A 21167-nucleotide genomic window follows, 5' to 3' on the forward strand; every position below is an offset into this window, starting at 1 on the left:
TATTTGGTGCATTGGGGATTTGGAATAGAACTAAATGGAGAAGAGAGGAGCGACTGTGTTATGAGATGGATTATGTTCACATTTCTTATTCGGATCTTTGGATCTTGGACATTTGGTCATTTGGACAGTGGAACCTTGAAAATATCTATTCTCCTCTGAATCAGTCTCTGCAGAGCAATATTAACTCTTACAACCCGGATGTTTAAATTGGTTCAAAGGTTGATTGGTAGGGGTGGCAAACGGGCCTAAACCCGTCGGGTCGGCCCGTGTAACCTGCCAAAAAAGGTAGGCCGGGCTAAAAAATTGGGACCGCCAAAAAACAAAAGACTGCCTAACCTGCACCGCTTAAACCGCGGATTTTGACGCTGGGTGGGCTTCCCCGCCGGGCTTAGTTTTTTGTAAGGGGGTATTTTTACAATTTTTTTGTCAAAATTCAACTTCTCTCAACCCAACTTACAAGAGTATGAAGATGAAAATTGAGAGTTTTGGATTGTATTTATGTTGCTTTGGAGACAATATTTATAATTATGTTTTGGATTATGTTTATTTTGTTTTTGAGACAATATTTATAATTATATTTTAGATGAAAACTTGGTTTATAATTATGTTTATTAGATATTTATAATTACAAAGATTTTAATGTTTGTGAATATAAAAAATATAATTTTTTATGCCTTTAGAAACTATAAATTTATTAATATGCTTCTGATGGGGTGGGGCGGGCTTCTCCGCTTGCCACCCCTATCGGTTGGTATTGAACTGGTGTGGCTTCAAAGGTTTATGACGCTCGTAGTGGTTATTTGTAACTCAGTAAGAAAGATGTTTAGTTGGGAGGATAGGGGGAATTGGTTTTGACTTTGGCGTCAACATGTTCAGGAAAAGTACAAATTCTTGGTCTGGCTATGTCTTCGGGAGGCTCTTCCTACTGCTACATTTCATTTTAGGAGGGACATTTCGCACACGAATAACTGTCCACGATATTTTTTAGGTCAGGAATCAGTTTTACATTGCATTCACGATGTGTATCCCCTCTACTATTAGTGGCTCATAGATTTTTCTTTGGTTGATACCTTTAAAATTAATTATGATGCTAGCTATCCTGACAATGGTGCTCGGATTTGTTTTGCCTGTGTTAGCAGAGATCGGAAGGAAAGGTGGCAACGAGGCTGCTGGGAACAATTGAGAGTCATAATATTCTATAAGGAGAGTTATTTGCTATTTGAATATACTTTCTTTTAACTTGAGACTCGGAAAAAAGAGATATATATGTGAGACAAACTGTTTGGATGCCTTTATTATTGTCAATCATTTACATGATTACTTTAGTTTTATTAATCTTTTGGGATTAAAAATCCGAAATATAATGTTTTAGAAATTATGTGCTGATCTCCAATTAATCTTGAGAGAGATGTACAATGAAAATCTTTCTCTCCATTCTTTCCAAATAAAACTTTCATTGTCTTAGAAAAAATTTGAAAGTAATATTTAATGAAATTATCTTTCTTAAATAATTTTTTTTTATTATTGTTTGTTTTCTTTCCAATCCCAAACAAAAACTCTCTTGTGAAACCTGTCCCGTAGACTTTCCAAGAAGTAAGTAGTGATTCTTCCCGCCCTTTACTTGGTTGCGCAAGAGGGAAAGAAAAAAAAAACACAACAGCGATACTCTGAACGAAAGAGAGAAAGAAGGAAAGAGAGATGTGTGGAAGAGCACGGTGTACTCTAAGAGGCGATGATGTAGCAAGGGCTTGTCATCGCACCCTTCCCGCTATTCGTTCTCTCCATATGGACCGGTACGGTAACAATTCCACTCTACGCTTGCTTCAAATCCTTGTTTTGGAGTTCATTTAGCAACTTAGGAACGGATTATACTAAATAATCCAAAACTAGTTAAGCATTTACTTTTTTATTTTATTAACTTCTGCACTCTGGCTCTAGAGGGGCCAAATTAAGCTGCTTTATTGTATTCAATCTGAAAAGAGGGCTTTTGTTTTGTGTATTAGAGCTTCGAATGCATTTGCGTAATTGAGTTTCAGTGAAGACTTACATACATTATCTTCAGGCGAAGTTAATTGTCCTTTTAACTGTTCTCAATCACACGAAGAGAACTGCATGCGAGTTAACGCTTTGAATTTGCCGGTGTGTAGGTATAGGCCATCCTATAATGTGTCGCCGGGATTCAATCTGCCGGTAGTTCGTAGGGAAGATGCGTCTAACAGTGAAGGCCATGTTCTTCATTGCATGAAATGGGGTTTAGTCCCCAGTTTTACAAAAAAGACAGAGCGGCCTGATCACTACAAGATGGTATATCTTCACTTGCTCAAAGCACTTTTGTATTTTATTAGGTTATATTCTCAGCCCGCTTATACATTAATTGTAACCTTAGATAACTGATTGTTAAGCCATTTTGGATAGTTGTTACGGCAGCTTAAACTTTGATTTGCATATATTCTAGATAAATCATTATAAACTAAGTTCAAAGTTGTTGCGGTGTTCCCTTGCTGCTATGCCAGCTAACTAATTATGAGAGTTCGAGGTGAAAAATTTGGGTCATATACCCGTACACAGATGACAAAAGTTATAATCATGTCACTCAAACATTGATGTAAGATCCAAAAACCCAGAGTTTCCCAATCCTCTCACTTGATTCTCAAATAAATCTTGCAATTTTAACTGACACTATACTTGGGAATGTCAGTATGCTTAAGAATGTGGATAAAATTAAATGGTACTGTTTATTTATTTATTTTCAAAGTCCTTATTAGAGTGTCTAGCACATATTATTATAAATTCCAATTCGTTTTTATGAAGTACTTATTCTGATGTGTCGTGTGTGCTATATACTGCAGTTTAATGCTCGATCTGAGTCCTTAAATGAAAAAACTTCATTTCGCCGTCTGCTTCCTAAAAACAGATGCCTTGTAGCATTAGAAGGGTATGTATTGCATTAATTTGTTTGTCCTGTTTTCACTCTTCTCTTCTCGCTTAAGCATGATTGGGTTGGGAGTGGGAATGTTTCCTCTTGAACCTTTTCTCAATACCTGCTTGCTGTTTCGGCTGGTATTTTAGTACAAGAATATAGTTCAAGGAATAAAGTTGGACATTTTTCTTTACTGATTGTATTCCATGGACATGGTTACACGAGTGAAGAAATGCTTGCATGTATAGTTGAGCATTTTTGTCTTTTTTTTTTTCTGGGAAATGTATGAGCTGGATGAAAATTAAATAATTAATTCTGTTTGCTGGGTAGACAAAGCATTTGCATTATGTATTTTCATCTTGACAATCATGGTCCTGACTATGTATTCCTTTTCCTATTATATCTTCAGCAGTTCTATTATTCTTGTCGAAATTTATTGCCTAGTTTGTAGGAAAAAATTATGGTTTCATATATTTCTTTTGACTGTAGAGTGTAGACACTTCTTTATAGTTGATATAATTTTTCTAAACAGTCCATCGCATCCATTTTTCTGATGTAAAGTTGAACTCTTTAAGTTGATTTTTCTAAATATTTGTTTGAAGATTTTACGAGTGGAAAAAGGATGGTTCAAGAAAACAGCCATACTATATTCACTTCAAAGATGGACGACCACTTGTCTTCGCTGCTCTTTATGACTCTTGGCAGGATTCTGAAGGTAAGATATTTCTTTAGATAGATGTCAGAACTGGTATCAGCAATAGGAAAGTTGTGTGTGTGTGAGAAGGCAAACTGACCGAGGAACCTCCTATAGTGTACACTTGGGAAAAATCTAACTAAGGAATGAGTCTCCTACAAATTGGTACAGATGACAAGACAAAATCAAAACTTCCCTCTCTTCCTCTATATCACTTTTACTCCTAACTGACTTGTTAACAACTTTCTTGCCATTTTCCTCCTCCTCCTCCTGTTGTAAACTCTCCCAAATTTGTTCCTAATAAAAAATGTAGGGCAATGACATTTGATTCATTAGTAGATTTCCTTTTAGGTTTACTTAATGCTGATGCGAATATTTTTAACTACAGGTGAAATACTATACACATTTACTATTATTACAACCTCTTCCTCTCCAGCTCTTCAGTGGCTTCATGGTGAGTCATGCACTCCTAAATGTTGACGTGCTAGCAAAATTTCTGGCTGATATTATATTACAAGTCTGATACTAACAAATCACTATTTAAATAGCTGGATTCTAGAATGAGATTACTCTATTGTACTGGCCGTGCCTTGATAAAAACTATTGTTATACTGTTGCAAATGACTGATCTTGATTATATCACATTTTATCAAACAACTGCAAATTATTTTAGTGATTCTTTTTTCCTTTGCGGTAATGCCTTTGGTTCTAAATTCTGTATTAGCCCATTTTGTTTCGTTGAGAAGGAACTTGGTTTCCATTTCCTTTCCTGTGTTTTGTGAATAAAATAGTGAAAGTAGGAAATTTGAAAATGCGAAAGAAATTATAAAGGTGGCATATTGGTAGTTAAAACTAATCTAGAAATACAAAAAGAAAACAAATTCACCTGAATGTATTAGTTGTGGCTATTCTAAAAGAACAGAAAAGAAATGTGCTTACTCTTTACCCTGTTTGTTACCAAGCCCTAAATGGTTTACTTCAACGGGGAAACCATTTTGACCTCATGATACCTGATTTGAAGAACGTAGAAAAAAAGGATTTCAGTGAGATCCTAGGTATGCCTTTTCTCCTTTCTATAAATAAAAAGAATTTACGTAAAACACAATTTCGTTGATAAGTTTCCTTAATAATACATTGAAAAGAATAGATGTCATTTAACAATTTGGTTCTAAGCTTATATTTAAGATGCACGAGATTATCTGTTCAGCCAACTTGAGGGAACTATGTGCCCCTTTTTATTATTAGCCCTGTACCTATTGAGTGGCCATGTCCTACATTGGTGAACTAAGATTTGTCACTTTTATTGTGTCTTTGTAGACAGGATGCCTGTTATTTTTTGTGACAAGGAATCAACTGATGCCTGGCTAAGCGGCTCTACTTCCAGTTTTAAGAATTTGCTGAAGCCATATGAGGAATCTGATCTGGTATGATCTTTATCTAATTTGTTTAGAATTTTGACATTAATAGCTTGTAAATTTGATATTTTAAAAAAAAAAAGAAGTAAAAAGTGCTTTTTTCTTTTTCAATTATAAAACATGCAAACAAAAATATTTAGAATTTAAGATAATTTTTCTTTCCATTCAAATTTGAAAGAAAGCCTTGCATGTTTGCTCTCAGAAAGCTTAAATCATGAATTTTTTTTTTTTGTTTGCTAACCAATCCTTTTGATGTCTAGGTTTGGTACCCAGTGACGCCTGCAATGGGCAAGCCATCATTTGATGGACCTGAGTGCATAAAGGAGGTATGGCCATTGAGCATTCTGCTTCCCTTTCATGTGATTTCTCCCTGGTTATGGTTTTCTCGGTTTCAACATTTCAACATGCATGCCAAGATGTATTGAGCCAAAACAAAATAGACAAATCACATGGAGTTTTATCTAAGCCATAATTATGTTATGTGTGACTAGATCTTAGTTCTTTCGTTTCTTAATGCATACATTTTTGGAAAAACAAATTTTAGAAACATACATTATTTTGTTGGGTTCGGGCATTCGGCTCATTGAAAGCTCTTAATTACATTGGTTTTTGCTTTTTACTGGGTTTCTTGAGAGGGGTTTATTGGCAGAGTCTTGGTATGGCATTAAATAAGATTGCTATACTGTGACTTGGAGGTTACTAGATCCAAATAATGGAATTAGCTTCTTTACTTGCAGGGTTAAGATCAAATACAATAACCATGCTACATGTACATAAAAAAATCAGTCACTCGTATAGACATGTTGCAATACAAAATACACATTGAAAATGAGTTAAACAACGTATGTATTTATACAAAAATACATAGTGGCTGCTGCGCAAATAGGATTTTTGTTAATCCAGATAAGAAAAGAATCATGCTGGCACTTACAGTAGTTGCATTAATTGCTGTTCATATGTAGGTTTGTTAGGCTTTGCTTGTGAAGAAGCAAAGATCTTATTAAAATAGGTTTCTTAGAATTTAATATCTCTACAAACTATATTCAAATCCTAACAAACCGAATTTAATGCTATCATTACTTCATCAACTTGAGATAAATTTAACTGCCATCATAATCAGCCAAGAATGTTGTCCTAAACCTAGTCCGATTGTGCAGATTCAAGTAAAGGCGGAAGGTAACACTTTGATCTCTAAGTTCTTCTCAAGAAAGGGATCTGAAAATGAAGAGACAAAGCCAGAGCAGAAAATAGTGCCAAGTCAAGGATTTATCAAGAGTGAAGAACAGGCAGAGGAAGCCAAAAAAACTGAGGTAGGGGACAGTGACTTCAAATCTTCTCAAGATGCTACGAAGGTCCCAACCAAGCGCGATTATGAGGCTTTTTCAGGTGAATCAAAGCCAGCTTTGGCTAACAAAGATGTTGTGAGTCCAAACCCTGCAAAGAAAAGGGAAAAGGCAAAGACTAATGCTGCTGATGATAAACAACCGAACTTGTTTTCCTACTTTGGAAAAAGATAATCAGTTATGAAGGATTGGCTTGAACGACAAGATTTTGCCATGTTATGTTGGTTATTGGTGTAAATTATGTAATGTAGATGCATTTTGTTTTAGTTCTCCATAGAGAGAGGTCATGCTTTATCCAATGCATTTTACTCTACGCTAACCCGCTCAAGTCTTGTGGGAAGGACTCACTTTCCCATCGATCATGGATCGTGTACACCATCTTAATATAACAATGCTTGTTATTTGTTAACCGCGCAATCTTTTCTATTAAAGTTTCTGAACTCGATATAATTTATTTATTTTTAATATAAAAACTGTATTGCTTTCTTTTTGGGTCATTGCGTGATAAAACAACAAATAAAAGCAATGGAGATCTACAATGGACAATTTCCATCGTCACAAACTCTATCCTCGAAAGGAGTCATTTATGTGGCGGTTCTACCTTTGCCATCTTCAATCAATCTCCTACTCTTGACAGTAGCTGTCACAAACTGCTCCATTCTAATTTCAATGCAAGATTCTCCACATCAACTGCATCCTTTTTAGCTGGAACTATTGCCTTTGGGGTTTCCTCTTCATAAAAATTTTCTATCAACTGCCAAAAGATTGAGAACAATAGACTCCTTTCAGTATGATAGTAGGAAATTGAAAGACTAAAAAAGAGTCAATTTTATCATTTAAGATAAACACATTAGATATATGTAGGCAAATTAGATTTACTGTATCTATGCAAACTATGTATTTATGTAAGGGAACATATTATTTAAAGACGCAGAAAACGTCTTTTTTTTAAGATATTTTTTAATAATTAAAATTTAACACATATAATCATTTAAATTATGTTATTTTTGTCAAAATTATGTTAGATAAATTAATTTGACCGAAAAATAGTGAATCAAATTTTGAATTCGTCTAAATTAATATTATTTTTTATAAAAAATATTAATTTATACCGGTTTAAAAATTTAATTTATTAATTTTTTTGCTAAACTGATTTGTCCAGTCTAATTTTAATAAAAATAATACAATTTAATTGATTATATGTATTAAATTTTAATTTTTAAAAAACATCTTTAAAAAAAAGACGTTTTTGACATCTTTATTTAAGTGGCTCCTTTTTGTTTATTCATCAAGTAAAACGTTAGGATTGGTCCATGATTCATAAGTCATAACTCCTTTATTTTTATAACATTTTCTTTCAATAAAATAACCTAAAAGTTCGCAACCAATATTAATTGTACATTTCCCTAATATTTTGCTCTACTTACCAATAACCTAAACATTAGACTATTTATTTTGTTACATGATGAACATTTCAAGAAATTTGCTCTTTACTGTCTGATTTTATATATAAATCCAACTATAAATAATATTACTTTCGGATATATCGTCGGCTTCCATCCAACTAAAAAATCCTCGACCTAAACACATTACCATCAAATTTCCTAGTTCCAACACGAAGAATGTTGGTAGTGCCGTCGGATAATTTGACTAGGAGCGTTTATAGATCAAATTATACCCATACAATATTTATCTATATCTGATCTACAATTTGAATATATGATTCAATCGAATTAGATCACAGATATTACGTTTATGTTTGTAAATTCGATCTGCACTAAATAATATACATATGTTGTATTTATATTTTATTTTAATTAATAATTATTTATATATGTTATATTATTTTATTTTTATTATTTAAAAAAAATTGCTTGAATAATATTTTAGGAGTCTGGAAGAGTAAAAAAATGAGATTTTATTAGAGTGAAAAAGTAGTTTTATTGACTTTTTTTATAGAAATAAATTTTTTTAATATATTTTTTATTTTGTGGATATATTCGATATTCGATCTTAAAATATACGGATCAAATCATATCTAAACATAAAAAAGTACGGATATTAGATTTGATGAGTTTAATGTAGATCAGATCAAGATTTTGATTATATCCGATCCTATTCACAAATACCCTTAAATTCAATGATAATAACACCAGAAATGATGAATTGATAAAGTATTATTGTCGAATTTTTTCCTATAAACCCAAAAAAAATAAATTAATTTATTACTGTATAAATTCGACAGCAATGTGTATGACTAGTTTTTTAAAGTTATTTTCAATTAAATATATTAAATACCCATTATCCTGTTACCAAAAATTCATATTTAAAACACTATTAAAACTAATAGGAAATAAATAGTGTTTTTTATTAAAACAATAAATTAGAATATCAACAATACAAATAAAATGTACAAAAATAATAAAAAGTTAAATTACAAACCATGACTTAGAATCGTCGTGTAACAAAGTTCAAATAACCTAGACACTAACAAAATTAAAACTTATTAAATTGTTTACGAAATTTCGATAAAACTTTCTCTTAAATAAGATGCCTCCACCAAACAATATTCTTGTTGTTTCCCAAATTAAACCAATTTGATAACAACATAAGCATCAGTGATATCATAAATTTAAAAACTTTCAGAGAAATTTTGGCAAAATTTTCTTTAAGTTAGCCGTCTCCACCAAACAACATTATCAATTTTCACCAAGTCAACAAATGCAATAATAATTTCAAACAAGCAAATATTCAGTCAAACATCCGATTCTAATCATTCTAATAGGCATTCCTTCAGGGACGGACCCAAGCATACAAATGAGGGGGCACTTGCCCATGATGTTTTTAATTTTTGTTTTAAAAGATATACTTATATATAATATATATCTAATATATCGCATTTATTAGTATTCTAGATTTAGAATACTATACATAATAATATTATACCTTGAATTTTGAAATATAAGAGAATCTCTTATAGAATAGGTTATTGAAGGATATTATTTTATCCACTAATAGTGGACAAATTAGAGTATTACCAAATTATACACCTATTGCTACAGCTGTAGATATAAATAGGCATGATAGTATTCAACTGCATAAAAGTAGTGCGGAGAACTAGTTAGAATTGTGCCTGCCATCCAATTCGGTGACGCATGGCTAGATTATTCTACCACTCTATAAATAGAGGCTCTCTTCACTTCATCAAATATCCTTCAAATTTTAAATGATCCATTACAAATAAAATAAATTCAATTAGTTAAAGTTTTAAATTTATTTTTTTATTTTTTTTTTATTTTGACTATTATTTAACCTAATCAAATTTAATTATTGTACCGTTAATTCTTTATTCTCTTAAACCCTCTTCTTATTTTTATATTTTCAACTTTCTTTTTCTATTCCTTGTCTAATGGTCATCTTCTCTTCATCAAAAAGTAAATTTTAAATTCTCTAATTTTTTTATATAGCTCTCCATGACTCTATGTATCTTTCAATTTTATTGTTTTTCTTTTTGATATTTTTAATTGTAATTTTTAATTCAAACAATTATAGTTTAGGTATCAATCTAATATTTTATTTTTTTCGTGACTTTATATATTTTATTTTATTCTTGATTTATTCATCCTTATTACTTATTTTTTATCTTTTGTTCTATTATATGTACCTATGTTGCATATAAAATTTTAAAATGAATTGATTAATTTACTAATTTATAATATTTTTTTATTTTTAAAAATAATGATAAAAAATATTTTATCTAATTTAAATATTTTTTTATTTTCTTACTCAAATTTAAATTTAGAATTGAATAACAACTCATCCTTTTTTAATTTCAATAAAAAAATAAATTGGTTAGATGTAAAATATTCAGCATTTAATAATTCCAATCATTTAAATTTTAATTACCAAAAATTGGGTTAAAAATTAATTATAAACTCAATAATCGATAATATATATTATATTAGTACGTAAATAATAATATCTAATGTATTGATTATTTTTTTTGATAAAATTAATGTATAATCTATTGAGAATTGATTTATTATTCAAAATTTTTTTCATAAACTTTGTAATATGTGATAATAGTGATCTTATTTTTTATTATTATTTAAGAAATTTTTCATAATTTTTTAATTATGTAATTAACTTAATTAATAACCTTTATTATTGTTTTTATACAAAAAAAATATCAATTTATACTATTTACATATTTTTTTACTACTAATAAATAAATAAGTATTTGCACTATTATATTTATTGTCTTAGATAATGACTTAAGTTACTTATTTTGTATGTTAAATTTATTAAATATTAAGATGAAAAAAATAAATTATACAAATAGCTAAAGTGAGGGCCCCGGAGATAGGATTTTTCAACTGTCGATCGACGCGACAATCATGCCTGCTTGACAAAGCCTTTTTTAGTCTCCCAATAAACGAAAAAGGATTGCTGGTGACTCTAACGCTATCTTACTATCATAAAAGTTATTTCATTCCAGAGTCTCTGGCTGAGGGATATCTAGTTTAAGTGCCAGTTGCCATTGAGAAAAAAAGGCATTTCGATTGAAAATAGATACAAAACATATTATTTTATCGCGGTTATCCCGGACTGCGTTCCGAAAAAGTGGCCTACTAGAAATGAAAGAAAGGGCGAGCACTCGTGTGTTTCAACCCCACTATCACTATACTATTCATAGTTGTGGGGCACGGAGATTGCTCGTCCTGCTTGAGTCGAGCAATCTCTAGTTTCCTTCCCTGCAGAATAGTGTTCAAAAAACTAAAAAAAGAGATAATTAATTTTTTAATTTGAATTAAAAAAATGTCTTGTAAATATATCAAACTTTTATATATATTAAGTGTTATAATATTAAATAGTATAGTATTTGTTATAACAATGACTCAAAATATTAATCCAAGATATATTTGGACCTAGTAAGACCTCAATGCAAGCAAGATCAACTAAAATCCATTATTAGGGTCCAAAATCTGACTTAAGTTCATTACCTTAAAGGCCCAATGCAGATGAAGTCCACGTGTCCCCTTTTAAATTGGCTCAGATTGGATCTCCATTTCTAGTTAGATATGGTAATGAGTACTCAGAGGAGCGTGAGAAGCCCCCTTTCCATCCCTCACTTCTATTTTAAAAAAAATGTTCCCGTTCCTTCTCCGTCATTGCAAGTTCCTGTTTAATTATCCCTTAGGAAACGCAGATCTTCTCGGTTATCTACGAATATTCTTTGAAATTTTTTAAAAAAATTAACACAGAAAAATATAATATAATAATCATAAATAATCAATTCAATATAATTCAATATAATTTATAACATATTCGTTATGAAAAATAACATTTCAAAAGGAGAAAACATGAAAACATATTCCAACATAATAACATAACATAATTTTTTGAAACGATATTGAGCAACGTAGTGACGAATTTGAGAGACAGAGAAAGTAAGTTAGAGAGAGAGAGGATCGAGGCTGAGAATGAGTCCGGAAGAAGAAGGAAAATTTCGAATTGGGGACAGAAAGTAGGGTTACTAAATTCAAGGAATGGATTTATGTATATATAAATTAGGATAAATTAATAATTTTATATTCGCGTATATTTAATAGGTTCCATGGGCGGGTACTTATGTCCGTGTCCTCATTAGGGGTGGCAAACGAAAAAGCCCGCCCTATCTCACCAAAAGTCTGGCATCTGGTGGGCTGGCCCTCCCCGCCCCGCCTAATAAGGCGGTCGGTTTTGGATATGTATGTATATATATGTGTAAATATTCTCCGGCCAGTCTTGACTTCGCAGGCTGAGTTAGAAGCTTGATATTTTGTATCTTTGGCACTCTATTCCCACTTCTGTTAGCTTATGTTTGATAGTTATGGTTTTCTTAGCACGTAAGTTAACTCGTTCCTTGAGCGTTGCGCCCTTATTGTGCGATTTTTATTTCCCCCTTTTCTTCAAGGCTCCTAGCATATTATAACTCTTCTGCTATTATATGTACTTATTTTATTTTAGAGGTCGTAATACCACATCACCTCTGTTTTACGACTTAAGCGTAAAGCTTTGTGTGGTAGGGTGTTACATTTGCTTTGCAATCACACTCCTACCTTTGCACCCTTATGCATATGACAATCAAAGTATTTGAAAATCGTATATATGATTATATTTTGAGATATTTTTGCTTCTTCCTTAAATGTGTTCAAGGGTGAACAGTTATGGGATTTCTTTCATTTTGTATCAATTTTCGAGGGCGAAAATTTTTATAAGGTGGGTAGAATGTAAGACCCAGAACTTTGAAAAGTCTTATTATGATCAAGTCTCAAATCATATAGTTATTTATAGCCTTAATTTCAGAGATTGTTTTATTAAGGATAATTAAGGCAAGTTTTGATTTATTAAACTTGAGACAAGTTATGATTTATTATCCAATTTGATAATTATTGGATTATTTTCTATAATTATATTATAAAGTTGGTAGTTGTGAAATAATAAGGATTTTTATATTATTCGGATTAAATAATTAATATTTTAAATATTAATACTGTTACTATAGAATGAAAAGTAAGAAGAGAAAAAATTATAATAGAGTAAAATTATATTAATATTTTTATATATTATATATAAATTATAATTCAAATGGTAACTCTATATTTTTACCCATATTTGTACTTCTGCATCAATTTTTTTTTTTTTTGTAATTTTGAAGAGAAAACATTTACATGAGCTCCACATACACTTTTATATTTTTCATTCAATTTTTTTGTTGATCCAAACAATAAAAATTTGATTTTTTTATCCATTTTTTTCTCCAACATTTTATTTTTCTACAAATTCTTCTAACCCAAACAATACATAAATAAGTAACATTTTCATATATATAACAATAACTAATATCACATAGTAGGTTAATTTACGTTGATAAACCAAAGCCACCCCAAAATTACCTGAATCACCCAAATCCAAAAACGTTACCTAGTTGTCTCCATTTACATTTCTATATAAATTAAATTTAATGAATTCGAATTAGGGTAATATGTAGTAAATCGAATCTATAGGATTCAAATTACTTGCCATTATGATTCGAAAGTAAATTGAATTCAAAGAATTCGAATTATGTCATCCCCTACTAAATTGAATCTATAAATTTTGATTTATATGGTCCATGCTAAATCGAAGCAATAAGGTTCGATTTATACTCACTTAGTAGCAATCCAACTCATTGTAAATCGAATCTCCTTCATTCGATTTAGTAGCATAGATAGCATCTAAGTAATTTGAATCTTATAGATTTGATTTTGTAAGACCCAGAACTTTGAAAAGTCTTATTATGATCAAGTCTCAAATCATATAGTTATTTATAGCCTTAATTTCAGAGATTATTTTATTAAGGATAATTAAGGCAAGTTTTGATTTATTGAACTTGAGACAAGTTATGATTTATTATCCAATTTGATAATTATTGGATTATTTTCTATAATTATATTATAAAGTTGGTAGTTGTGAAATAATAAGGATTTTTATATGATTCGGATTAAATAATTAATATTTTAAATATTAATACTGTTACTTTGGAAAATAAAGGGTTTAATTATATTATTTCTAATTATTTTGATTTGGGCATTTTATGAAAAATAATTTATAAAATTGATGAGCAAATAGTATTTTTATACACTAATTTTGTTGGGTTAAAATTTGTTCCTAATTACTATATTACCCCTACTTTTATTTGAAATTACAAAAGTAACCCTAACCCTAAGTTTCAAAAATGAAACCCTAATCCTATACCCAGCAGCCGCCACCTTTCTTCTTCCCCTCAGCAGCTGCAACCTCTCTTTCCCAAGCAGACACACACACGCACAGCTTCCCCCACAACCCAGCAGCTGCGCAGCCCTATCCTAGCCACAACACAGTTTTCTATCTCTCTTTCCATGAATGGAAAACAATAGAAGCAGAAAGGGAGAGATGGAGCAGAGTTGCGATCCGGGGAGGGGATGAGCCGCGCGGTCGTCGGTCATCTCGGCGCCGTGCTTAGATCGCGTCCAGCCCTCGTCGCCGCCGACCCGTGACGCTGCCTCCAGAATCGCGCGAAGGACAGAGGGAGGAGAGAGAGAGATCGAGGCGAGCCTTGAGGAAGTGAGCTGCGCGAAAATGGAGAAGGAGAACGGCACCGTCCCTTGCCGTGATCGAAGCTTGCTGCCGCCGCGTTGCTCGGGACTGTCGCACCGCCACTGTCGCTGGGAAGACCGCCGCCGCTGTCCGAGAGGCCACCTCTGCTGCGAATCAGGACTAAGGTGAGAAAGAGAGGACTGCGAAGGTGGGAAGTCGCTCTGCCCAATCTCCGCCTGTGCTGCCAGACCCGCCGCGGTCAGCTGTCACAGGGTCGCCGTCAAGCCGTGTCGGAGGAGGAGCGCCGCCGCCGTGCCTCCATCGTCACTGAGGACGCCGGTTGTCGCTGTCGCCATCAGAAAAGGGCTCAGGTCGCCGCCGGTGTCGCTGCCGGATAAGGGAGCTGCATCTCTGTGATTCTGACTGCTGAGGATGGTCCTGTGACTTCCGGGATCTCCGCCGGAGCTCCGGGCTGAGCCTCTGCCGCTTGAGACCCTGCTGCTGTCGCCGGAAAAGGTTGTCGGTAAGGGTTTTAATTGTGGTTTCTGTCCTTTTTAAATTCCGGGAATACTATAGTCGCTACGTGTTGGTTTCAGATGTCGTGATCAGAATTTGTCGCCGCTGCCGCTTGAGGTGGCTGCCGGGCTGTTGCCGAGCCGGCCCAGGGAACGTCGCTGTTTCGGTTCAGCCGTCCTTTCTTAGTTTCGGTAAGTATTTATGTTTCGGAAAGCCACGCGTTAGTATTCTGTGGTGTTCGGTTAAAGAATATGAGTTTTGACAACGTGGGGTTGAGTCCTGATTATTATATGTTGCGAATAGTGTTGCGATGGTTATTGCGAAAGTGGCTGGGAGCTGAGGTTTTGGTTGCCGTCAGTTCGGGTTGAGGCGGAAATGGACTTGATGAGGCGTTTGGATTATGGAATTGCGTTTTGAGGTAGGGGCGCTTTCCAAAAACTATGCTTTATGTGTTGGAATTATTACATATGGATACTGCTATGAGAAAATGTGTATTTGGTGATTGTATCGGCCTTATGTATAATTTGATTGTATCGAATGATTATGAATGTTTGTTTGGCTGAATTGTTGTGCGGCTTTGTGAAATGTAATCTTTGGAAGTTGATTCTTTAAAGATTTGAAATGAGTTTAATCCGTTGAGGATTGGTTTGAATTGAGTCAATTATTTAGATGATGTGAAAGATAGAACACTTTTGAATTCAGCCTGGTTTACTTTAATTGACTTGGTTTCGGACAAATGATTTATTACTGAATCGATTCTTTAAAGCTTTGGAAATGAGTTAAATCGATTGATATTGAGTTGATTTTGAAATAGTATCCTTGAGATACGCCACTGAGGCGATTGTTGGATTTAGCTTGATTTGAATTGATTTCTAATTTCGTGTTGTTGAAAAGGAATGAGGAACGGTTTAGTTGGGACCCGAACCGGGTGGCAAAAGTCCAAGTTTTAGGGGAGGTGCTGCCGAAATTTTTATAAAATCTTAGTTTTGTTTGAAAGGTTATTTAAAAGGTTTGGATTTGAGAAATTGTATTATTTGATTTATTAAGAGGATATTTATGCTTTCCAACTTAATTTATTTGATGAACCTTATACGTTGAGTTCGGCGTATTTAGAACTGGATGCTCTGTATTGTTTTAGTTATGGTTTATTGTACCCTCGCCTTTATCTTGATATAATCTGTAAGAGGGATAGGAATTGTATTGGATTATGTTTGTAATATTATTTATATATATATTTATATACATATGGATGTACTCTTTATGAGTTTTGTAAGTTGTATGGTATCTATGGATGTACGTTATCGGATGGAAGTATTTTTGGGAGCGGTATTGCGATTTAAAGTTTTAAACAGGCTCATATTTTAGTATTAAATAATATAAAAGTCGTCGTAATATCCAAACTATCAGAGTCGCGCAGCCGGAAGCGTGAGCTTTGGTAGTTAGGGTGTTACATTATGGTATCAGAGCAGTCCTTCCTGTAGAGCCTGAGGAATAGACCGACTATGCTTCAATTGCATACTCTGAGTGTTTGTCATGGAATAGGTGTTGTCGAATGACAAGAATTAGAGCTTTTTGCACATGACGATCTATTGATTAACGCCGTTAGTCTTGCATTGCATAATTCTAGGGATTAAGTTTGGCCGGCTTAATACTATTGAATTATGTATATGAAAGCACTGATGGGTTATCATAGATGACGTACTAGTTTTGAGTAAAGCGAATCGTGGGTTTTGGGGAACGTTGGAAACTATTTCTCGAGGCTATTCAGTTGTGTGTTTTGGATTTTGTTCGAGTCGACCTATTCTTTCATGTCCTAACTTGAAGTTCTTGTTTGCTAATCCTTGAAAAATAGTTTGACTTTTCAACTCTATTCCTCTATTCATATGCATTCTTGTTTGATCTTAAGTGCATATGCTTAGTTGAACTCCTTGTTGTATCTATCTTTCTCTGTTTGAGTTCTTCTTGATTCATGTATCCTTTGACATGACTTTGAACTTGTCCTACTGCACTGTGCATTTTTACTCCGGATTCTGAGTCCATTATTAGAGAAATTGTTGATTCAGTTTTCTCTTATTTGACAGTGATTACAGCCAATTTTGAGATTTTTATAAAAAATTGCTGTTGATTATATATACACTTATATATATGTGGAACTTTGAAAATTCCTTATACAGTTTAATAACTATTTAATTCTAAGGCCCCGTTCGTATTTTTACTGGTTTATGGAACTGCATTTACTTTAAATTACAATTGACTTCCTAGTGATTTTACTATAGTCCAATGCACATCTTCATTTGATTATGTATTTGGATATTTTTTTCAAAATTTTGAAAAGAAAGAATTTTTGACTTTTATTCCGGTTGGGTTTCGTTTGATAAGCGTTACTTAACTTATTTTGAATTGAGTTTGATTTAGCATGCTATATGGTTTATGCCATTGCTGTTCTTTTGAAAATGTTGGACTCATAGCTTTCTCCTTATGAACGGACTAAAGTTTCTCTTAAGCCTTCCATCTCCATAGGTGTCGTGCTTGGCTTTGTTTTCAACTAATCTTTTACATCTTGTGAACATTACCATTGACCTTGGTTTTTCTTCTCTGGTGAACCTCATTCTTATATGAGTCAGTTTGATTTGTTTCAAAACAGTGCATCGTTTAATCTCTCATTATCTTTACAAGAGTTTTTAGTCAAAGATTTATCCTTGGGAAATTACTAATGATTGGGTTGTATTTTCCTATGACTTTCGTATTCTTTTGAATCAATTGAAAGCTTGTTTGATGCTTCATGCCTAGTGGATCTTGTTTGAACTACTTTGATTTAAGATTCTTTCTTGTATGGCTTGACTCCTTTTCAAGTATATCCTAATATCCTTGAATATCCTTTTGAAATGGTGATTTCAAGTATACTTTTGGAGTCTTGTTTTGAATTTTTAAAGAAGTTTTGAATTCTCTTGTAAGAAGTTTTAAACGGAATTTATTTTCTGTTACTTGATTTAGATTGAAACCATGGTTCAATTTTGACGAAGTTAATTTAAAGTTGGGATGCACTATTTTAAATGAAGTTTTGGAAAGTTTCCTTGTTTAGTGGAAACCGGTTCGTTTGTAACGCACCACTTATTTCCTTTACCAAATTGTAAGCAAATTTCTACCTCAGAATTTTTTTTCTAAAGAGAGTTTAACTCCCTCTTTCACTCTTGCTATGAATGTTATACACGCTTGTTTGAATATGAACCTTGGAAATTTTTGAACAAGCATTTGATCACTTCCAAGTTTTTATGAACTGCTTTTGGTTACGTTGTGCACCTAATTATCTTTCTAAAATATTTGAGGAAATATTTTAACTTTTAGCCAAACTTGTGTGCACCTTGTTTTTAAAATTCTACATGATCTGTTTCAACATGAAGTTGTATTATAGCAAAGTCACGTTTATGCTTTTGTCACTCTCTTGAAGAATGTTTATTACTTGACTTTCTTTCAGACTGCGAAATGATTTTTCCGCAAGTTTTCGATTCTTTTATGAACAAAGCATTCAGAAGTATTTTAATCGTGCTCTTGAGTTCTGTGAGCTTTGCCTTGGGTTTGAAATATTCGCTTCTGTAAACCTCATACTTCATCGACTCAGTTTGAGTTTGTTTCAAGCTAATGCGCTGGTTTTCTTCTTGTTGATCCTATTGAACTTCTTTGATCCAAGGGTTATCTTTGAAGTTGTCAATTGATTTATTTCTAGCAAACTTCATTGCTTGAGCATCGTTGTTCATCTGGAATTGGATATATTCCTTCAAATCTGAGTATTGTCCTTGGCATTTGTCTCTTTTTTTAAGACCTCGTATTCTTCTGAGTAGACTCGAGAATTGTTTTGATATCACGTGCGACTTGTAGACGTAGTACGCGATACGTTAGTTCTTTAAGAGGTGATATGTATACGGAAGTTGAAGCGGTAGGTGTACAATGTTATGAGTTGTGGGTGTTTTGTCCCTTGCGAACGGGTTGCGGTTGTTAGGCCTATGATTGGCTATGAGGTTGTAAAATGATTGGTGGAGTTGGGAAATTGAAGTTTTGAAGTGGGGACGAGGATTGTCAGCGAACGTTATGCCGCTGTTTAAATACCAACATGCCTTGCAGCCTTTTACCACACTAATTACCACTTTGCTTTGTGAACGCCTATCTTGATTTGCACCCTATTTTGGCACCTCAAGTTTTGTAAAGCTTTAAGATCATATGACCTTGTGCATTGAGCCTATCTTATAACGTTTGCTGTAAACCCCGGTTAAATTAGTAGATAATTAGTTAATAAATTATTTTTTAATAAGAAGGATTAGAAATGCGAATATTATATCAAAATAGGGTAGAGCTCATCGAAACGAGAATTTTGACACTAATTTCGAAGAAATCGGTCCAAAAATTAGACCAAACAGACCGAACCGGTTGAACCGGATCCAAACCGGACCGTCGGTCCAACCGGACCAACTCATTAAAATGAAGCTGAACCCCTTTCTCTCCCTCATTTGGATGCAGCAGCGTGAAACACTTCCAGGGAGGGGAGAAAGATTTAAAAAGATTTAGATTTAAAGGTTATATGGTTTGATTTTGAGTTATTAAGAAAATGAGCATGTTTTAAGTTTAGTTCATTTGGAAAAGAATGAATTATGTTTTAAATTGGAACTATTGATGGACGGAATGAGAGGTGTGATAATGAAGGATAATGATTGAATATGATTGACATATAATGATGAATGAGATGTGATTGAGAATGATGTGGATGTTGATGAATTTAAATTGGTTGGGGTGTGTTCTGATGCAGCACCAGAATGTTGTAGCATACGCCTCACGGCAATTAAGGCCGCATGAAATGAACTATCCGACACATGATTTGGAGCTTGCTGCTGTTGTGTTTGCTTTAAAGATTTGGAGGCACTATCTCTATGGTGTTAAGTTTCAAGTTTTCTCAGACCATAAGAGTTTGAAGTATCTTTTTGAGCAGAAAGAATTAAATATGCGTCAGAGGAGATGGATGGAGCTTCTAAAAGACTATGATTTAATAAGGAGGATTAGAAATGCGAATATTATATCAAAATAGGGTAGAGCTCATCGAAATGAGAATTTTGACACTAATTTCGAAGAAATTGGTCCAAAAATTAGACCAAACGGACCGAACCGATTGAACCGGATCCAAACCGGGCCGTCGGTCCAACCGGACCAACTCATTAAAATGAAGCTGAACCCCTTTCTCTCCCTCATTTGGATGCAGCAGCGTGAAACACTTCCAGGGAGGGGAGAAAGCTTCCGTAACTTTACGGTAAATTTTAGAGAGAGAGATCGAGGCGAGCCTTGAGGAAGGGAGCTGCGCGAAAATGGAGAAGGAGAATGGCGTTGTCCCTTGCCGTGATCGAAGCTTGTTGCCGCCGCGTTGCTCGGGACTGTCGCGCCGCCACTGTCGCTGGGAAGACCGCCGCCGCTGTCCGAGAGGCCACCTCTGCTGCGAATCAGGACTAAGGTGAGAAAGAGAGGACTGCGAAGGTGGGAAGTCGCTCTGCCCAATCTCCGCTTGTGCTGCCAGACCCGCCGCGGTCAGCTGTCACAGGGTCGCCGTCAAGCCGTGTCGGAGGAGGAGCGCCGCCGCCGTGCCTCCATCGTCACTGAGGACGCCGGTTGTCGCTGTCGCCATCAGAAAAGGGCTCAGGTCGCCGCCAGTGTCGCTGCCGGATAAGGGAGCTGCATCTCTGTGATTCTGACTGCTGGGGATGGTCCTGTGACTTTCGGGATCTCCGTCGGAGCTCCGGGCTGAGCCTCTGCCGCTTGAGACCCTGCTGCTGTCGCCGGAAATGGTTGTCGGTAAGGGTTTTAATTGTGGTTTCTGTCCTTTTTGAATTCCGGGAATACTATAGTTGCTACGTGTTGGTTTCAGATGTCGTGATCAGAATTTGTCGCCGCTGCCGCTTGAGGTGGCTGCCGGGCTGTTGCCGAGCCGGCCCAGGGAACGCCGCTGTTTCGTTTCAGCCGTCCTTTCTTAGTTTCGGTAAGTATTTATGTTTCGGAAAGCCACGCGTTAGTATTCTGTGTCAAAGCCGCTCCAAAAAATACTTTTGTTCGATAACGTACATCATAGATACCATACAACTTACAAAGACTCACAAAGAATACATCCATATATATATACATATATATATATAACATTACAAGCA

At 34.2% G+C, this 21167-nt stretch overlaps 1 protein-coding gene across 2 annotated transcripts; it reads left to right on the forward strand.

Moving 5' to 3' along the window:
- On the forward strand, positions 1545-6835 carry LOC107639446 (putative SOS response-associated peptidase YoqW). 2 transcript variants are annotated; one of them, XM_016342941.2, is made up of 8 exons: positions 1546-1793; positions 2148-2304; positions 2850-2935; positions 3523-3635; positions 4003-4068; positions 4932-5038; positions 5290-5355; positions 6187-6835. In XM_016342941.2, exons 1-8 carry the CDS (start codon positions 1699-1701, stop codon positions 6544-6546), a joined length of 1050 nt encoding a protein of 349 aa, XP_016198427.1. In that variant the 5' UTR covers positions 1546-1698; the 3' UTR covers positions 6547-6835. The 2 variants fall into 2 exon arrangements, with proteins under 2 accessions (XP_020976938.1, XP_016198427.1); XM_021121279.1 differs by lacking the exon at positions 4003-4068 and having other exon boundaries at positions 1545-1793.

The sequence above is a fragment of the Arachis ipaensis genome, chromosome B04 (assembly GCF_000816755.2).
Source record: "Arachis ipaensis cultivar K30076 chromosome B04, Araip1.1, whole genome shotgun sequence".
Taxonomy (NCBI): Eukaryota; Viridiplantae; Streptophyta; class Magnoliopsida; order Fabales; family Fabaceae; genus Arachis; species Arachis ipaensis.

What these genes read in the sequence shown, in the direction of transcription:
- LOC107639446 (XM_016342941.2), top strand. Translation starts at nt 1,699, where the DNA reads ATGTGTGGAAGAGCACGGTGTACTCTAAGAGGCGATGATGTAGCAAGG. An exon ending in CATATGAGGAATCTGATCTG is followed by an intron (nt 5,039 to 5,289) that starts GTATGATCTTTA and finishes TTTGATGTCTAG; the next exon opens with GTTTGGTACCCAGTGACGCC. An exon ending in GACCTGAGTGCATAAAGGAG is followed by an intron (nt 5,356 to 6,186) that starts GTATGGCCATTG and finishes CCGATTGTGCAG; the next exon opens with ATTCAAGTAAAGGCGGAAGG.